This window comes from Nannobrachium achirus (assembly GCF_963921795.1).
Source record: "Nannobrachium achirus genome assembly, chromosome: 1".
Taxonomy (NCBI): Eukaryota; Metazoa; Chordata; class Actinopteri; order Myctophiformes; family Myctophidae; genus Nannobrachium; species Nannobrachium achirus.
In genome coordinates, this window is record NC_137810.1 from 68,272,612 (window position 1) to 68,289,396 (window position 16,785).

At 43.5% G+C, this 16,785-nt stretch overlaps 1 protein-coding gene across 1 annotated transcript in view; it reads left to right on the forward strand.

Annotated features, from left to right (window-relative positions):
- Positions 1–215: 215 nt before the first annotated feature.
- The window catches only part of LOC308289569 (extracellular calcium-sensing receptor-like), a gene marked incomplete at both ends in the record, with an annotated part of 30,250 nt that continues 13,680 nt past the window's right edge, over positions 216–16,785 (forward strand). Inside the window, 5 exons of the mRNA XM_080731301.1 lie at positions 216–826; positions 4,091–4,190; positions 12,048–12,178; positions 12,965–13,121; positions 16,514–16,730. Of these exons, the coding sequence (XP_080587427.1) occupies positions 216–826; positions 4,091–4,190; positions 12,048–12,178; positions 12,965–13,121; positions 16,514–16,730 (1,216 nt within the window). The remainder of the gene's footprint in view (positions 827–4,090; positions 4,191–12,047; positions 12,179–12,964; positions 13,122–16,513; positions 16,731–16,785) is intronic.

A 16,785-nucleotide genomic window follows, 5' to 3' on the forward strand; every position in this document is an offset into this window, starting at 1 on the left:
CCTGCGAGGCGCTCTGTTATTTCCTTCCGCCCTGTGAGGCTTTCAGGTAATTCAGTTCCACGGCCCTCTGTGGCGTCCTACTGTAAAGTGCTCTGCCTTTTGTTTCCTTCCGTGTTGAACATTATAGTAAAGTTTAAGTTCTCATTTGTACTCCTGCCTCCTCTGCATCATTATACTGCGCTGCATCTTTGCCTCTGCCTAGCAAGCCTAACAGAATGCAAGCGTCACAAGCAGTTAGTGTGGAGGTTGGCTCGGAGGAACTGGAGAATGTCGGGAGGCGGTTGAGTGAAATTCTGGGGAGCGTTCTGTACCTCTCCGACCGTATGGAGCAGCTCCAGGAAAAGTTCACCGGCCAGCTGGATGTTATTTTGACACGACAGATACATATGGAGAACCGTCTCCGGAGGATGGAGGCGGCGTCCTCCAAAAGTTCCTCTGGAGAGGTGGTGGTGAAGCAGGAGGTGGAAGTCGACTTTCCAATTCCACGTGAGTTCGGCTCTCTAGGCACCTCTCTCCGGTGCTGGGCTTCTGAACCCAGCGTCTCCCAGGACGTGCGTACCAAGCGCCGGAGCACCGAACCAGAGGATTCCTGTCCGTCATCATCTCTGCATCGTCGCCGCCGCCGAACCGTGAGGGTCGAGTCCCCGATCCCTACCCCCCCGTCATCCGACGGAGAATACCAGTCGGCGCGGCAGGGAACCCGACCCCGCACCCCGGTGCCAACTCGTTCCCGTTCCGCCCCGGAGATGGACCTGGACGAGCCGCGCTGGGAGCCACGGCCCGGCCATCGGCGCCAGCCCTTCGAGGAGAGGGAGCGCCGCATGAGGCAAGACCTCTGTCTTTACTGCGGCCTTAAAGGTCATTTCTTAGTGGAGTGTCCTACGAGGCCCGCTAGGCGTTATCAGTAATTCTGTTGGTCTTCCTCCGCTTTTTGTTTTTAGTCTAGGGTCCAGTTTAGCGTTATTGTGTTTTTTTTGTTTTGTTCCTCTGCTTAGTTCTACAGTATTTCTCTGCCGGCTTCTGAGTCCGGACTCTCTGTTTTTGAGCTAGTTTCTCAGTGCTCAGCCCTTAGCTGTTTTTCTCTCCCTACCGGCTCCTTGAGCTGTAGTTTTTGGTTCTTTCCCTGTCTAACTTGTTTTTTAGCTCCTTCCGTTTTTGACTATTTTTTATTTTCGTTTACGGCTGCTTAAATTATTATTTTACTCCTTGTTTTGTTCTCTGCCCTTTTGGTTCCTGTCTCACCTTTGTTTTTGCCTCCTCCTGTTCTTTTTCCTGTGAGTTTTGTGTGAGTGTTGTGCGTGTGTGTCCATTTGGACTTCTGTATGAGTGTTGTTCCTGTTCTGGCGTCTCTTCAGACCCCCCTCTCCTTCCCCCAGGCAGCCTTGACGAGGTGCTGTGAGGCCAGGTTGGCTTGCTGCCCAGGTGGAGCCCGGGACCCTCTTTGCTGGAGGGTCTGCTGTGTTTTTGCTGTACCTGCTGTCGCCCTGCTGCACCCAAGACTCTGGCTGCTCTGGTTTCTCTCCCTGGGGGGCCTCGCACTCATCCTGCAGTCTGCTGGGGTTCCTGTCCCGGTGCCGCCCCGGCTCTGTGTTTCGGTGGTGTCCTCCAGTTCAGTTCCAGTCCCCTGCTTACGCCTTGGATGGGGTGCCCCCCAGGTCTTCCCCCTGCCCTCTGCTTCTCCCCTCGCCCTCCTGAAGACGCCCCCCTGCCCCCTTCCCCCCCTCCCTGTTCCACGCTGGGACGCCTGGTAGTCGTCCCTTGGGAGGGGGGTACTGTTGTGCCCTGCACTGTCCCTCAGCGCCCCCTGTCTCTTCTTCCCCTCCACTGACCCTTTTTGCTCTGTGACTCTGATTTTTGATTGACTCTCAGCTGCACCTCGTTCCTTCTAATTTGTGTGTTTGGTGTTCTACTTATGTTGGGCTGCGTGCCTCATTCGGCACGCTTGCATTACCGTGTTTGGACGTTGCTCTGCCCGTGTACTCTGTGTTGGACTAAAGACTCAATATAACGCTTTCCTGGCCCCTTGGGCTCCACCGTTCTATTCCGCCCTGCGAGGCTCTCAGTTGTTTCGTTCTGCCCTGCGAGGCGCTCTGTTATTTCCTTCCGCCCTGTGAGGCTTTCAGGTAATTCAGTTCCACGGCCCTCTGTGGCGTCCTACTGTAAAGTGCTCTGCCTTTTGTTTCCTTCCGTGTTGAACATTATAGTAAAGTTTAAGTTCTCATTTGTACTCCTGCCTCCTCTGCATCATTATACTGCGCTGCATCTTTGCCTCTGCCTAGCAAGCCTAACAAATTGTATTGTATGAATTGATATTATTAACTTTCTGTGTTGCTCCACCCCCTGCTAACAACGTGACCTATGGGTGTCTCTACAAAAGCAGGCTGGTGGCACACATCTCGAGTTTGACCAGATGAAGAGCTAGTGCTCGAAACGTTGTCAATAAAATTCAGTCATTTGGAGCAGAGTGTGCGGGTTTCTCTTCAATCTTGCTATTTTCCACCCAGCACCTCATTAAGAGATGTGCGTATTTTTCTACTTTTGTACGCTCATGTCATCAACATGGATCTCTCCCATATAGCGCCACCATCAGGCCGATTTTTTTAAACACTTTTTTGGACACTGCTCCTACACACTTTGCTCTCAAATCACGCTGCGACCTGACAGTCGCTTATCTCCCGATTAGGGAGTCTTACTGGTGTATGCCACTAATTTACTACGGCACTATGACACATTATGACTTATAATAGTCTAGTACTATAGTGTTTCTTTAATGTTTTAATTTAAGTGAAAGGACCCCCATAACTCTGAGAGTGTACAAACACACACAGCGTTACAGACCTGTTGTGGTCATTCAGGGCTATCGCTTTATGTGTTTCTGGTAATACTAGTAAGACACCTCAGGGCGACATGAGGTCACGCCAATTCTTGGCCATCTGGCCAGTGATGTAAATGGGACCAGTTTACCCATATATGGAGACCCCTGCATGATAGTCAACAATGTTATGTCAAAACATGCCCATAAATGGGCATTAGCAAATATGGGCATTTCCAGATATGTACTTAATATTGATGACATTGGGACAGGGATTTCCATATATGGGCATAAAACGTATGCTAATTAGTAAAGCCAAGCAGGGCCTTGGCAAGTTAGGGCCTGGGTTTGATGCCTGGGGATCTCCATATATGGGCATAAGGGGGTACTCTAACAGGGCATCATCTGGAAATGCCCATACTGTATATGGACATTTTATTTATTTTATCCTTATATATATATATATATATATATATATATATATATATGATTGATTGATTGATTTTTCTTTATTTTAGTGCCATGCTTCCAAGGAAGCCCAGCCCATATGGACTTACAGGACACTTTTACATTTCATTTAACAAAAACAATTCACCGACATAACAATTCACACAAACAATGATCAAACACATAACCAGCTTTAACACTCAAGCTACTATTTCAAGAGCTGAGACTGTCTTCTACTCCAGGCTAGGGAAACAAAATGTGCCGTCTTAAAGACTTCATAATTAAACAACCATTCTAACTTCTGTCCATCATCTTCCCAGAACAGCTCAGGTTTTTGTTTTTGCATTACATCATATATATATATATATATATATATATATGGACTTAAAGGAGCTATAGTCAACTTTTTCATTGTAGGGCCGACACTTTGTTTACATCCTAGTCTATAGACTAGGATGTAAACAAAGTGTCGGCCCTACAATGGCCAAAATGATTATTTGATGATGATTATCATTATGTTACGCTTTTTGTGGTCATTTTTGAATAGAAACACATATATGAAGCTTATTTTTTTATAAAGTATTTTCGAAACATTATTTTTATTTTAGCATCCGGCATCCGTTTTTCAAGAAAAAGTTGACTATAGCTCCTTTAATATTAACGTTTTCGGGGAAGGTAGGGTGTAAATCAGAGTAAAGCAGGCTCTCGGGCCACTATCTAAAATATGAACCCTTTTTTTGTGAAAAAACAAAGTTGTCCTTTAATCTCTAATTATTTCTCCTCTCCTCTCCTCTCCTCTCCTCTCCTCTCCTCTCCTCTCCTCTCCTCCAGTCCCTACTATGACCAGATGCGCGGTATGTGCCGCAATTTCAACGGCAAACCGGACGACGACTTCACCATGCCAAATGGCATGCTGGCAGACGGAGGACGAGTACGACGAGGATGTGTGAGTTTTGGCCTCCCTGTGGGATTCTGGGACGTTAGCCATAAATCATAACTTCCAGGAGAGGGTGCTAATATTCGGACGTTATGTCTCTCCTGGAGTTATAAGGGAGAGTCATAGGGTTATCACTGGTTGAGCCCCAACATCCATACTCGGCTCAAAACATGTACAAATCAATAAGATGCTCACCGCGTCGTCGAAACAGCTTTATATATACCGGCGAGCCCACTCGTTGGCATGTGTTAGTCCATATGTTTCTAATAAATTAATGTTTACTCAAACTTCTCCGAGCACCATCTCTTATGCCTTAACTTAAGACCTGGAGGCAAATGCCTGCTGCTTGGCCACTCAAAACATCCAACGATATACGTAACAAAGGTATTAAACTGACACTATCGACAATCTTGTCAAATAAACAATTGAATCACAACAGCAAACTTTGAACCATGAGATATTTAATTGGTGTTATTGTAATGTTTCATCCTTGTGGTCTCTAAGGCCTGGGTTAATTAAATTACCATCTCTCTCTCTCTCTCTCTCTCTCTCTCTCTCTCTCTCTCTGTGTGTGTGTGTGTGTGTGTGTGTGTGTGTGTGTGTGTGTGTGTGTGTGTGTGTGTGTGTGTGTGCGTGCGTGCGTGCGTGCGTGCGTGCGTGCGTGCGTGCGTGCGTGCGTGCGTGTGCATGCATGCGTGTGCTTACGTGTGCGTTTGTGCGTGCATGCATGTGTGTGGAGCTGCCTGGCAGCTAAGGGATTGTAATTCGGCAACTGGTGAGTTGAAGATGCCCTGGGCTAGTGGGCTTTACTCTTGTTTTCTCTCAAACCTCAGTGGTAACTAGGAGAGTGGCCACTTGAGAAGTCTGGACACCTTTTTGTTTATTCTTTAGAATCAGGTGGATATTAGGCCTATTTTAGATGTTTTACTCAAGGAAGTGCAGTGCCTGACATTGAGTCGTTCAGATACAGTTGGTGGCTGTTGAGCTCGGCACGTTCTATGGGGCAAGCTGCCCATATCATGCCTGTCATGCCTGACTCCACTGTCCGCCACTAGGGGAGGGGCGGTTGTACAGAACCGCAGATCTGACCGCAGATCTGACAAATATGTCCATACAGGATATAGGCATGTATGGATATCCAGTTATCAAAACATGTACAAATCAATAAGATGCTCACCGCGTCGTCGAAACAGCTTTATATATACCGGCGAGCCCACTCGTTGGCATGTGTTAGTCCATATGTTTCTAATAAATTAATGTTTACTCAAACTTCTCCGAGCACCATCTCTTATGCCTTAACTTAAGACCTGGAGGCAAATGCCTGCTGCTTGGCCACTCAAAACATCCAACGATATACGTAACAAAGGTATTAAACTGACACTATCGACAATCTTGTCAAATAAACAATTGAATCACAACAGCAAACTTAGCAAGGCATTGAACCATGAGATATTTAATTGGTGTTATTGTAATGTTTCATCCTTGTGGTCTCTAAGGCCTGGGTTAATTAAATTACCATCTCTCTCTCTCTCTCTCTCTCTCTCTCTCTCTCTCTCTCTCTCTGTGTGTGTGTGTGTGTGTGTGTGTGTGTGTGTGTGTGTGTGTGTGTGTGTGTGTGTGTGTGTGTGTGTGTGCGTGCGTGCGTGCGTGCGTGCGTGCGTGCGTGTGCATGCATGCGTGTGCTTACGTGTGCGTTTGTGCGTGCATGCATGTGTGTGGAGCTGCCTGGCAGCTAAGGGATTGTAATTCGGCAACTGGTGAGTTGAAGATGCCCTGGGCTAGTGGGCTTTACTCTTGTTTTCTCTCAAACCTCAGTGGTAACTAGGAGAGTGGCCACTTGAGAAGTCTGGACACCTTTTTGTTTATTCTTTAGAATCAGGTGGATATTAGGCCTATTTTAGATGTTTTACTCAAGGAAGTGCAGTGCCTGACATTGAGTCGTTCAGATACAGTTGGTGGCTGTTGTTGAGCTCGGCACGTTCTATGGGGCAAGCTGCCCATATCATGCCCGTCATGCCTGACTCCACTGTCCGCCACTAGGGGAGGGGCGGTTGTACAGAACCGCAGATCTGACCGCAGATCTGACAAATATGTCCATACAGGATATAGGCATGTATGGATATCCAGTTATCAAAACCCACTGATCCAACCAATACGCCCATATGGGCACGCAAATACAGTATATGGCCATAGTGATGAGGTACAGTATTATATCGTCATAAAAGAGACAAGGACTGATGGTTACAGATATTGCCATATATTTGCATACATCATCAACAGACATCTCCATATATGGGCAGTGGGCACTAAAGGTACACAGACAGACGCTTATTATTATTACTAAAACCGCGCGTCGGGTCGGGTCGAGGCCCGGCACTGCACTCCGCGCCGCGGCGGGGAACGCGCGTGCCGAACCTGAAGCCGGTGTGACTAACGGTTCTCGAGATACGCGGATTACAGACAGACAGACAGACACACACACACGCAGACACGCAGAGACTTCTCGCATTTATAGATAGATTATTATTATTATTATTTGTTTATTTTTATCCCACGATTTTTGTAACCCATTTTTTCACCCTGCGTCAATTATCTAGTGTAATCCTGGGCGCTACACTCCCTCTGCCAATCTGGGGAGAGCAACGGATTAACCTCATGCTTCCTTCTATGCATGAGGAGTCCAAGCCACTTCTTTTCACCTGACAGGGGGGAGTGTCCCCGGTTGGACGTAGCGTGTGGAAGGAACACAGGTTATTCCAATCAGTTCCATTTTCCTCCATCCGGCGCCCCGGCTGGCCAGCCCTGTGGCGGCCTGCCACGCCTTGTTTTTGTCCGCCACGGCTTGATTTTTAGGAAATGTATATATTTTTTTATATGAGGCTCTTTGTGAGCTTGTAGGTGTGTCACACACCGGCATGCGACAAAGTATGAATTGGACCACCCGTGTTCTCATGCTCTCCTAGCTGGGTCTATGGGTCTCCTGTAAAACTCTGGACAAAACAGCAGGACAAAAAACAGGACAAAACCGGAAAAAACCCAAAAGCGGGCATGAGGAGCCCAGTCCGCCACAAAGTGCCACCCTTTGGCCAATGGTTGTGAGTTTCGTTTCTCTGTAGTTGTCCACTTCCCTCTAACCTACTGCTGAGTTTTGTAAAAATGTGACTCTTTCCCTTGGGTAAAAACATGCAGTAATCCTGGTCTCTATACTGCCTCCCCCTGGCCAGCCGGGGCGCCGGATGGAGGAAAATGGAACTGGTTGGAATAACCTGTGTTCCTTCCACACGCTACGTCCCCCCTGTCAGGTGAAAAGAAGTGGCTTGGACTCCTCATGCATAGAAAGAAGCATGAGGTCAATCCGTTGCTCTCCCCAGGTTGGCAGAGGGAGTGTAGCCCGGTCGAAATGATGGGCGTTCGCAAAAGCGAGATTTCCCCGTGTAGCGCCCAGGATTACAATAGTATTGTATTTATATAGCAACTTATAGTGTCATTGACACATTACAGGACACAAACAGTGGTGTAAAATATATAACTAAGTACATTTACTCAAGTAATGTACTTAGGTACAATTTCGAGGTATTTGTACTTGATTATTTCCAATTTCCAATATTCCAATTTGTGGATATTGTGAACTTGGTGAAGTGGAGAATGAAACTCACTTTTTATTGTACTGCCCTTTTTACCATGACTTAAGAAAAACACTCTTTGATAAAGTACATGTAGATATATTTCTGGATAGTGATTTAGTTAAAGCTATACTGTGTAAGTTGCTCAACTAGTGGTCAGTAGCGTTATAGCAAACCACGGTCGCGTCTGCTTTTTTCGGCCGTTTTTCGCCGCGGACCGGGCCTTCAGACCACCGCGTCCGCCTCGCCTCGCCGAGACCTATCCATAGAGGTCTTTCGTGTCCCTCTACGAGCCTCGGTTGGGGAGCTACATGCTAAACTCCTAGCCCAGTGTAAACACTGCAGTGTACTTCCTGAAGAGCTCGGCAGTGTATGATCTGGGCTTTGATTGGCCGGTAGGGAGACACGTGTACAGAATGATGCATATGACGTAATTTTGCCGGAAAAACAGCCCCGGTCACGGCCACCAGGGCTCAGTAGAACATATATAAAGAAAAGGCTTTGGGAGCTGAAATGAAGTGGGTGGGAGTGGGTGTTCTAAAACTTTAGCGATTTAATAATTAGGACAATTTTAAGATTTGTTTTATTAAAAAAGTTACATTGTATAGCTTTAAGTATTTATTTGATAACCATACATTTGCAATCTCCAATTTCATACATAAAGCCTGGAATAGAAGAAGACATGCAACTTACACATAGACAGTGGCACTGTGATGGATCATACCAACCTATTACTCAAGTCTGTTTCTTGTCCTGTTTCTTGTTCATTCTGTCTTTAGTCGGGGGCCCCAGGGATATTTTGGTTCAGATTCTCGCAAATTCGCCAAATTTGGCACAGATGTTGTCGATAACATACTTAATCATTTTAAGATGGGTGCCAAGATGGGCACCCCATGGTACTGCCGTATTGCGCAATCCAATTGGGCTCCCATTGACTTTCTATACAGGGTATTTAAGGAGGATCTGAGGGGTCTAACTAGGGGTTTGTCATGATGCTGAATCCATTGCAGGCATTTGTTTTGCACAAAAAACATTCCGTGGGCTAGAAATGGTCTCAGAAAACAATACACGTATGGAAGAGTATTCATGTTAGTCGGAGGCCTTAGGGTTTTTTTTCTCGTGCTAATCAGTCTAAAAGTTCAAAATTTTGCACAGATGTAGCTCAGGGCATGCTCTAATGATTTAGCTAGGGCGCCCGAGTCTGCGACATTCGGGGTCGCCACTAGGGTTGCCACCTTTCAGAAATTGAAATAAGGAACACCTCTTCCGGGCACGCGGTGCGTGCGTTCTGTGCGTTCTGTGCGCGTGGCACAGCCGCCGGCCGGCGAAGAAATGCAGTCCCAAACCCATGAAATGCATAGAATAGTTATAGGCCTAACTATAACACACAACATGATATAACCTATATTGTATTTTTGCTATGTTTGATTTGTTCTTTTCTTATTTAAATAAAAAATGAGAACTTCCCCATAGGGGTGCTGTAACACCTGCAGCATCCCTAGTTCCCATGCTGTTCCCATGCTCCTGCACAGTGACCACTGTGCCACAAAATCACATTCACTTTGTCTTTCAGCAGTGTGCTGTGGAGATGCGTGGAAGCAAAGAAAGTCATCACAGTTTGATTTGATCATTGCTTTAGTCAATTATGAAGGGATTTTAAAAATTAAAACGTCTCCATGTTGCTTGGGAAGACTACTTCGCAGAGAAACCGTGGCCTTTGCGATTCGCTAATCGCGGGATTTCACATCGCGATTTCGGTTTGAAAACGATTAACCATGGAGCACTAATTATTTTCTGCTTTTAAAGCGTGCGGTGTGCATCTGCCTGGTGGAAGGAGGAAGTTCAGTGATCACTGACTGTAACTAGGTAACGGTGATTGACAGCGACATGCAGCGCATTATGCAGACAGGGGCCGGGCAGCCCGGGCAGAGAGGAGAGGAGAGGACGAGGCAGAGCGCAGAGCGCAGCGACTGCGAGCCTCTCTCTCCTTTTGCTGTCTTTTCCTGTGTTTTATTTCATTCATTATTGTTAAATGCTGTGTTGAGGTTTGTGTGACAGGCCTTTATGGGGCATTTGGTTAAATACGGAACAAACCGCGTTCCGTATTGGTTCAATACGGAACGCATCTTTTAATTGTCCAATACGGAACGATTCCGTATTATACGGTACGGGTGGCAACCCTAGTCGCCACAGCGGCCAAATCAAGTTGGGCTCCCATCGACTTTAGTGATGAAAAGTGATGAGTCATCACTTTTCTGAGTTTTTTGGGTGCTGTGGCGACCCCGAATGTCGCAGACTCGGGCGCCCTAGCTAAATCATTAGAGCATGCACTGAGCTACATCTGTGCAAAATTTTGAACTTTTAGACTGATTAGCATGAGAAAAAAAACCCTAAGGCCTCCGACTAACATGAATACTCACCCATACATGTATTGTTTTCTGAGACCATTTCTAGCCCACAGAATGTTTTTTGTGCAAAACAAATGCCTGCAATGGATTCAGCATCATGACAAACCCCTAGTTAGACCCCTCAGATCCTCCTTAAGTACTGCCGTATTGCGCAATCCAATTGGGCTCCCATTGACTTTCTATACAGGGTATTTAAGGAGGATCTGAGGGGTCTAACTAGGGGTTTGTCATGATGCTGAATCCATTGCAGGCATTTGTTTTGCACAAAAAACATTCCGTGGGCTAGAAATGGTCTCAGAAAACAATACACGTATGGGTGAGTATTCATGTTAGTCGGAGGCCTTAGGGTTTTTTTTCTCGTGCTAATCAGTCTAAAAGTTCAAAATTTTGCACAGATGTAGCTCAGGGCATGCTCTAATGATTTAGCTAGGGCGCCCGAGTCTGCGACATTCGGGGTCGCCACAGCGGCCAAATCAAGTTGGGCTCCCATCGACTTTAGTGATGAAAAGTGATGAGTCATCACTTTTCCGAGTTTTTTGGGTGCATTTGTTTTTTTGTGCAAAACAAATGCCTGCAATGGATTCAGCATCATGACAAACCCCTTGTTAGACCCCTCAGATCCTCCTTAAATACCCAGAAAAAAAATATTTTTCTGGGTATTTTCCTCCTGTATAGAAAGTCAATGGGAGCCCAATTGGATTGCGCAATACGGCAGTACCATGGGGTGCCCATCTTGGCACCCATCTTAAAATGATTAAGTATGTTATGGACAACATCTGTGCCAAATTTGGCGAATTTGCGAGAATCTGAACCAAACGGTCCTTGTATTGCCTTGGGGCCCCCGACTTCTCTCTCTCTCTTGCCCTCCACTCTCGTTCAGAACAACAATTGATGTACTTTTGATCTTAATTATGCAGTATTACTTTATTTTGTTTATTTGTTTTTGTGTCAGCTTGTTGGCACTGGGAAAAGAAGAAAAACAAATGTATGTGAAAAAGAAAATGTTATGCAATTGTGTCTGAATAATCCCGTAAGGGATGGGCTGCGAAAGGCAGCCAGACACGAAAATAAAATCATTCATTCATTCATTCATTCATTCATTCATTCATTCATTCATTCCAATACTTTGCTTCTACTCCACTACATGTCGGATCCAATATTGTACTTTTACTCCACTACATTTATTTGAAAACTTTAGTTACTAGTTACTTACAAAACATATGTAAATCACTTAAGGCCTATTTTATACCTAGGTTATTTGAAAATAGCCGATCTACAAGCTCACAACATGTCACATCACAACGCGTTGTGAGCTTTTAGATCTGCTATTTTCAAACATCTAGTGTAACATCTACGTAGTTTTACTTTTGGTACTTTAAGTACATTTTGATGCGAACACTTTCATACTTTTATTCAAGTACATTTTGAATTCCGGACTTTAACTTGTAACAGAGCATTTCTATATATAAAGTAAAGCTATTGATACTTTTACTTAAGTAAAGCATTTGAGTACACAAAACATTATTTTCATATGATGAAAGATTACGTAATGCCATAAGGTGGCACAGGGGATGGCACAGCACTGCTGGGTCTTGGTGGTGTGAAAGATTACATAATGCCATACAGTGGCACAGGGGATGGCACAGCCCTGTGTATAAAACGTTTCAACTGGACAATTGGTTTAGAGAAGGGGGGAGGGGGTTAGGCGGAGCAGGACAGTCATGAGGGATTCTCTAGACACACACCTGCTTTCATACTTGATAGTGTTCTCTTCCTTTACTCCTTTGCCTTCCTCATCTTCCTCTTCTTGTGAGTTACAGGCAAAGTTTAATGTCAACAGAATTGACAAGGCTGGAGACGTGGTTCTGGGTGGCTTGTTTCCAATGCACTTATCCTCTGTGTTCCCTGGGCTGTCTTTCACCTCCGAGCAACAGGAGCCCTCTTGCAATGGGTGAGTATCACAAGCACAACAGGGACCTTGTTTTGATGTGCAGCACCAGGATTAGTTGATGTTGTACATTTTGACAAAGATGCATATTACATACCGGTACACGCTGAGATAAGATACACATAGGTGCATCTTAGGGTGCAGACCATGTATGTCCAAAACTGTTAATTTTCTGGAAAATGGAAAAAGAAAGAAAGAACTTGTTCTGATTGCGCCAATGTAGTTTAGTTACAGGCTCAGAAGCTTTTGTAAATACCCCAAATGACATTCTTTATTTCTTTTTTCCTTTTGCATTCCTAAGCCAATAATTTGATTATAATAAATGTACCCCCATTGAATTTGGATGGAATCATGAATCATGATTTATCATAATAACATTTTTGTCTTAGGAATGCAATAAAAACAAACAAAATTGTGTGTGTGTGTGTGTGTGTGTGTGTGTGTGTGTGTGTGTGTGTGTGTGTGTGTGTGTGTGTGTGTGTGTGTGTGTGTGTATATATATATATATATATATATATATATATATATATATATATATATATATATTAATGAACTCAAGTCTCAATGGGGTGAGTAATCGAAATAAATCATTCTGGGGGTGAACTACTTCTTTAATAACTTTCATATATGTATATACTGTAATCACTGATTGTGCTCATCTGTGAGGAAAATGCTGTGTGCAGTGGGTGTCTGGCATCATCCAGTATAGTATGGATACTGTCATAGCCATAAAAAGTTGAAATAAGGAGATACAATGATATTCGAGGCTACAGTGTAATCGTGTGTTAGCTTTTACATTGAAGGGTTCAAAGAGGCCCAGACCATGGCTTTTGCCATCACAGAGATCAACAGAAACCCCAGCCTGCTCCCTAATGTCACTCTGGGATACAGTATCTATGATAACTGTTACACGCTTGGAGTTACATTCCGTGCAGCGTTGTCTTTGGTTGGTGGGAGAGAGCGGAGAGAGGAACAGTTTCAATTGGATGAGAGCTGTGTTGGGTCCCCTCCAGTGCTCGGAATTGTGGGTCCTTCCACCTCAACAAGTTCTATTGCCATCTCTAGAATATTAGGTTTGTACAGAGTGCCCGTGGTAAGTTTCCGACTTGAATCCCCTTTTACCACAACATTTTAGTACATGCTTAATTTTGGTTACAAATCAAGAACACAACAATGTATTTGGTATTTTTTACAGTTTGAAAAACATAACTTATTTACTTGCAGCAGAGTGAGCAGAGAGGGCAGGTTGTGAACAAAGTGTGAAGCAGGTTTTCAAGAGCACAATGCATCTGTGTTAGAAGTTTGATTATTTGTCAGGAACTAGAACTCATACGGTCCTGAGTCAATTTGTTAGTGATATTAAGTGATATGTCACATTTGTAACATCGTATCATTAAACATATTGCACCTTATTATACTGTGCTCTATAAATAATAAAGCTACAAAAAGGTTATAATACTGACTACATGACACTTGTACCTTTAATTTGCCAAAAAAGTTGCTTATTTTGCTTTTTGCTTTTTTTTTTCCTATGGTGATCACCCTGGAGGATTTATTGTTATTGCACGTCTTGTGAAAAAGTCAATGTCTCACAGTAAAATGTGTAGCCTATTATTCATTGGGGGTTAAAAAAAGTTATGTTTTATGACAGTGTTGCTGCCCGATGTTTAAGGATGCATATGTGTATTTTATGTGTCATTTTGATTATGACGTAGGATGAGTGCTTGTGTTTCAGTTTTTCACAATTGTTAACACACAGCACAATTTGCACAACCTTAACTTGATGTACCTATCGCTCGACCCAATTTGGCACTACTTCACACTCCCTTTTCTGCATTAGACTCTGATTTTCCTTCTTTACACTCTGATGTCAATTACACATGACCTTGTTGTCAAAACACTAAACACAATGTTCAGTTAGTGCACGTATGACGTAAAATCTCTAAGCATCAACCAAAATGTGTGTATATCTAATGATATTTGGGCCACTGCTTCCACCGGGATTCGTCGAGGGAAATCTCGCTTTTGCGAACGCCCACCATTTGGACCGGAGGGTTAGCGACTCACTCCACGGAGGTTAAGGTTAGGGTTAGGGTTAGAGTCGGGTGTCGAAAAGATGACATGTAGTAACAGTGACACGCTCCCGTTTGTCGAGTGCGTGAGTGGTTCCAGGACCACCCCCATTTTTCTGTTCTGTACCTGTACCTGTACCACCTTATTCTCCTTTCCTAATTCCATTTGAGGAGTTCTTTTCAGCTTGGAGGTGGAAGGTTTATGAACGGAACCCATATAGCTGGGTCCCACTTCTCCAGGCCATGGAAGAGGCCTGTGGCAACGTCAGTTTTGAGGCCTGTCCATTTCTACGATTGTGTTTTCAATTTTGCACTTCAGTGTGCTGTAAATGCTTGGTAGTGTGCGGCAAATGCTTATAGTTGTGTGTACTTACAGTTTTTTTCGATTGCTAAAACACAAAAAGCAAAAATTAGGCACAATTTTCACAACCTTTACTTCTGTCTCCAATCACTTGACTCAATTTGTTACTACTTTAGATTTCCTTATCATATTAGACTCTGACTTGTCTACCACACACAATGTTCAGTTGTTGCACAACTGAACATTGAGACAGGAACCGGAGGCAGAGATGGGCACAAAATACAAAAAAATATTTGAAATACAAAGGTATAAATACCAGGATACTGTCACCAGGATAGTATCTTGGTGACAGTATCCTGGTCAGTATTAGACAAAGTACTGACCAATTTCTTTCAAAATATGTTTTAGTTTTTTGTGCCCATCTCTGACCAGAGGCCTGATGCCTAAATCTACTGTAAATCAAAACTTGTTTTGGATGCATATTTGTGTGCTGTTTTATGTTTGACTATGAAAAAAGTAGGCCTACACTGAAGTCATTTTACAAAAGGAGAAATATCTTATTCTCCAGAGCCATGGTCATTCTTATGTGTTCCATTTCAAAAATTGTGTTTTCAATTTTGCTCTTCAGTGTTCTGTACATGCTTGGTAGTGTTCAGCCAAAAGCTTAGTTGTGTTTATTCAATGAATAGTATGTGTGTGTCATGTGAAAATATGGCTGTGTTTACCAAATTAAAACACAAGTTCCATTTTGTGAACATGTTAAGAGATTTGATGGCAAAGAGTTGTTTTGCAAAGGGATGCCAGGGTTTAGCAATTTGTGTGTAATGTTTGGAGTTTTGTGTGTGCAGTTTTGAAAAGAACGTACAGTTTTGAAAAATGTGTTTTAGCAATCGAAAAAAAAACTGTAATGAATGGTACGTGTCATTAGAAAATATGGCTGTGTACAAAATGAAAACACAAGTTCCATTTTGTGAACACAGTGAAGAGATTTGACGGCAAAGAGTCATCTTGCGAAGGGAGTGTCAGATTGTCCCATTTTGAGAAAGCCTTTATTGTATTGAGAAACGTGTGTTAACAATTGTGAAAAACTGTAAGAGCATATTGTGTGCTTTCTGACGCGCGCGCGCGCACACACACACACACACACACACACACACACACACGCATGCATGCACACACGTACATATACTGGTATATAGGCATATATATATATATATATATATATATATATATATATATATATATATATATATATATATATATATACTGTATATATACTGTATATATATACTGTATATATAAATGAATAATAATAAATAACTGTGCCCGTAGGTCACAGTTTACTATGAAACCCGGCAGATCCTGTCCATCAGTGAGTCAGTCAGTCCGTAATGCCTCAATGTCTATAGACCGATTTCCTGAGCGCTTTTTTAAAATCTTTTTCAGATAAGTTACTATGCTAGCTGCTCCTGTCTGAGTGACAAGTATCAGTTCCCATCCTTCTTCAGAACATTCAACACTAATGTCTTCCAGGTGAACTTCTACACACCATACAGATTTGTTGCTATGCACTAGTTCATGTTCCACACACTTCTTCTAGTGCAGCCAATGTTCTTCTAGTGCAGAATTCCAAGACGTCCAGGATATTTCAAGTAAAATACTTGGGAATTGTATTGATAGTATATCATTAATATAAGGAGAAAACAATATGTTGAGAAGTTTTTAAAACTTAATTAAAAAGACAAACAAACATTGTGATACCGATAAATAGGAACTTGCGTTAGAAACAGCGTTGCTGTCGGACAGGAAACCATGACTTCCATATTTTAACTTTATTAAATTAATGCCCTACTTGATCATATTACACTGTCACACAAAAGCATCAAAGGTAGCCGATCAAAAATTATTATGGATTTTGTATTCACTAATTAACCGACTGTGTGTGACATTCTCTATCCAAATCAGGTGGAAGCTATGCTCCAGATTATGAGGTGGTTTGAGTGGACTTGGGTAGGAGTGTTGTTTAGTGATGATGACTATGGCCACGATGCTGCCCTAACATTCCAGTCCGACCTGGTCCAGTCTGGTCTAGGTTGTGTGGCTTATTCAGAGGCTCTGCCCTGGGACAATGACCTGGCTAAACTTCAGAGGATTGCCACCGTGATGAAGAAATCCACAGCTCGTGTGGTCATTCTATTTGCCTATGGGACTTACATAGTTAATATCATGGAGGAGGT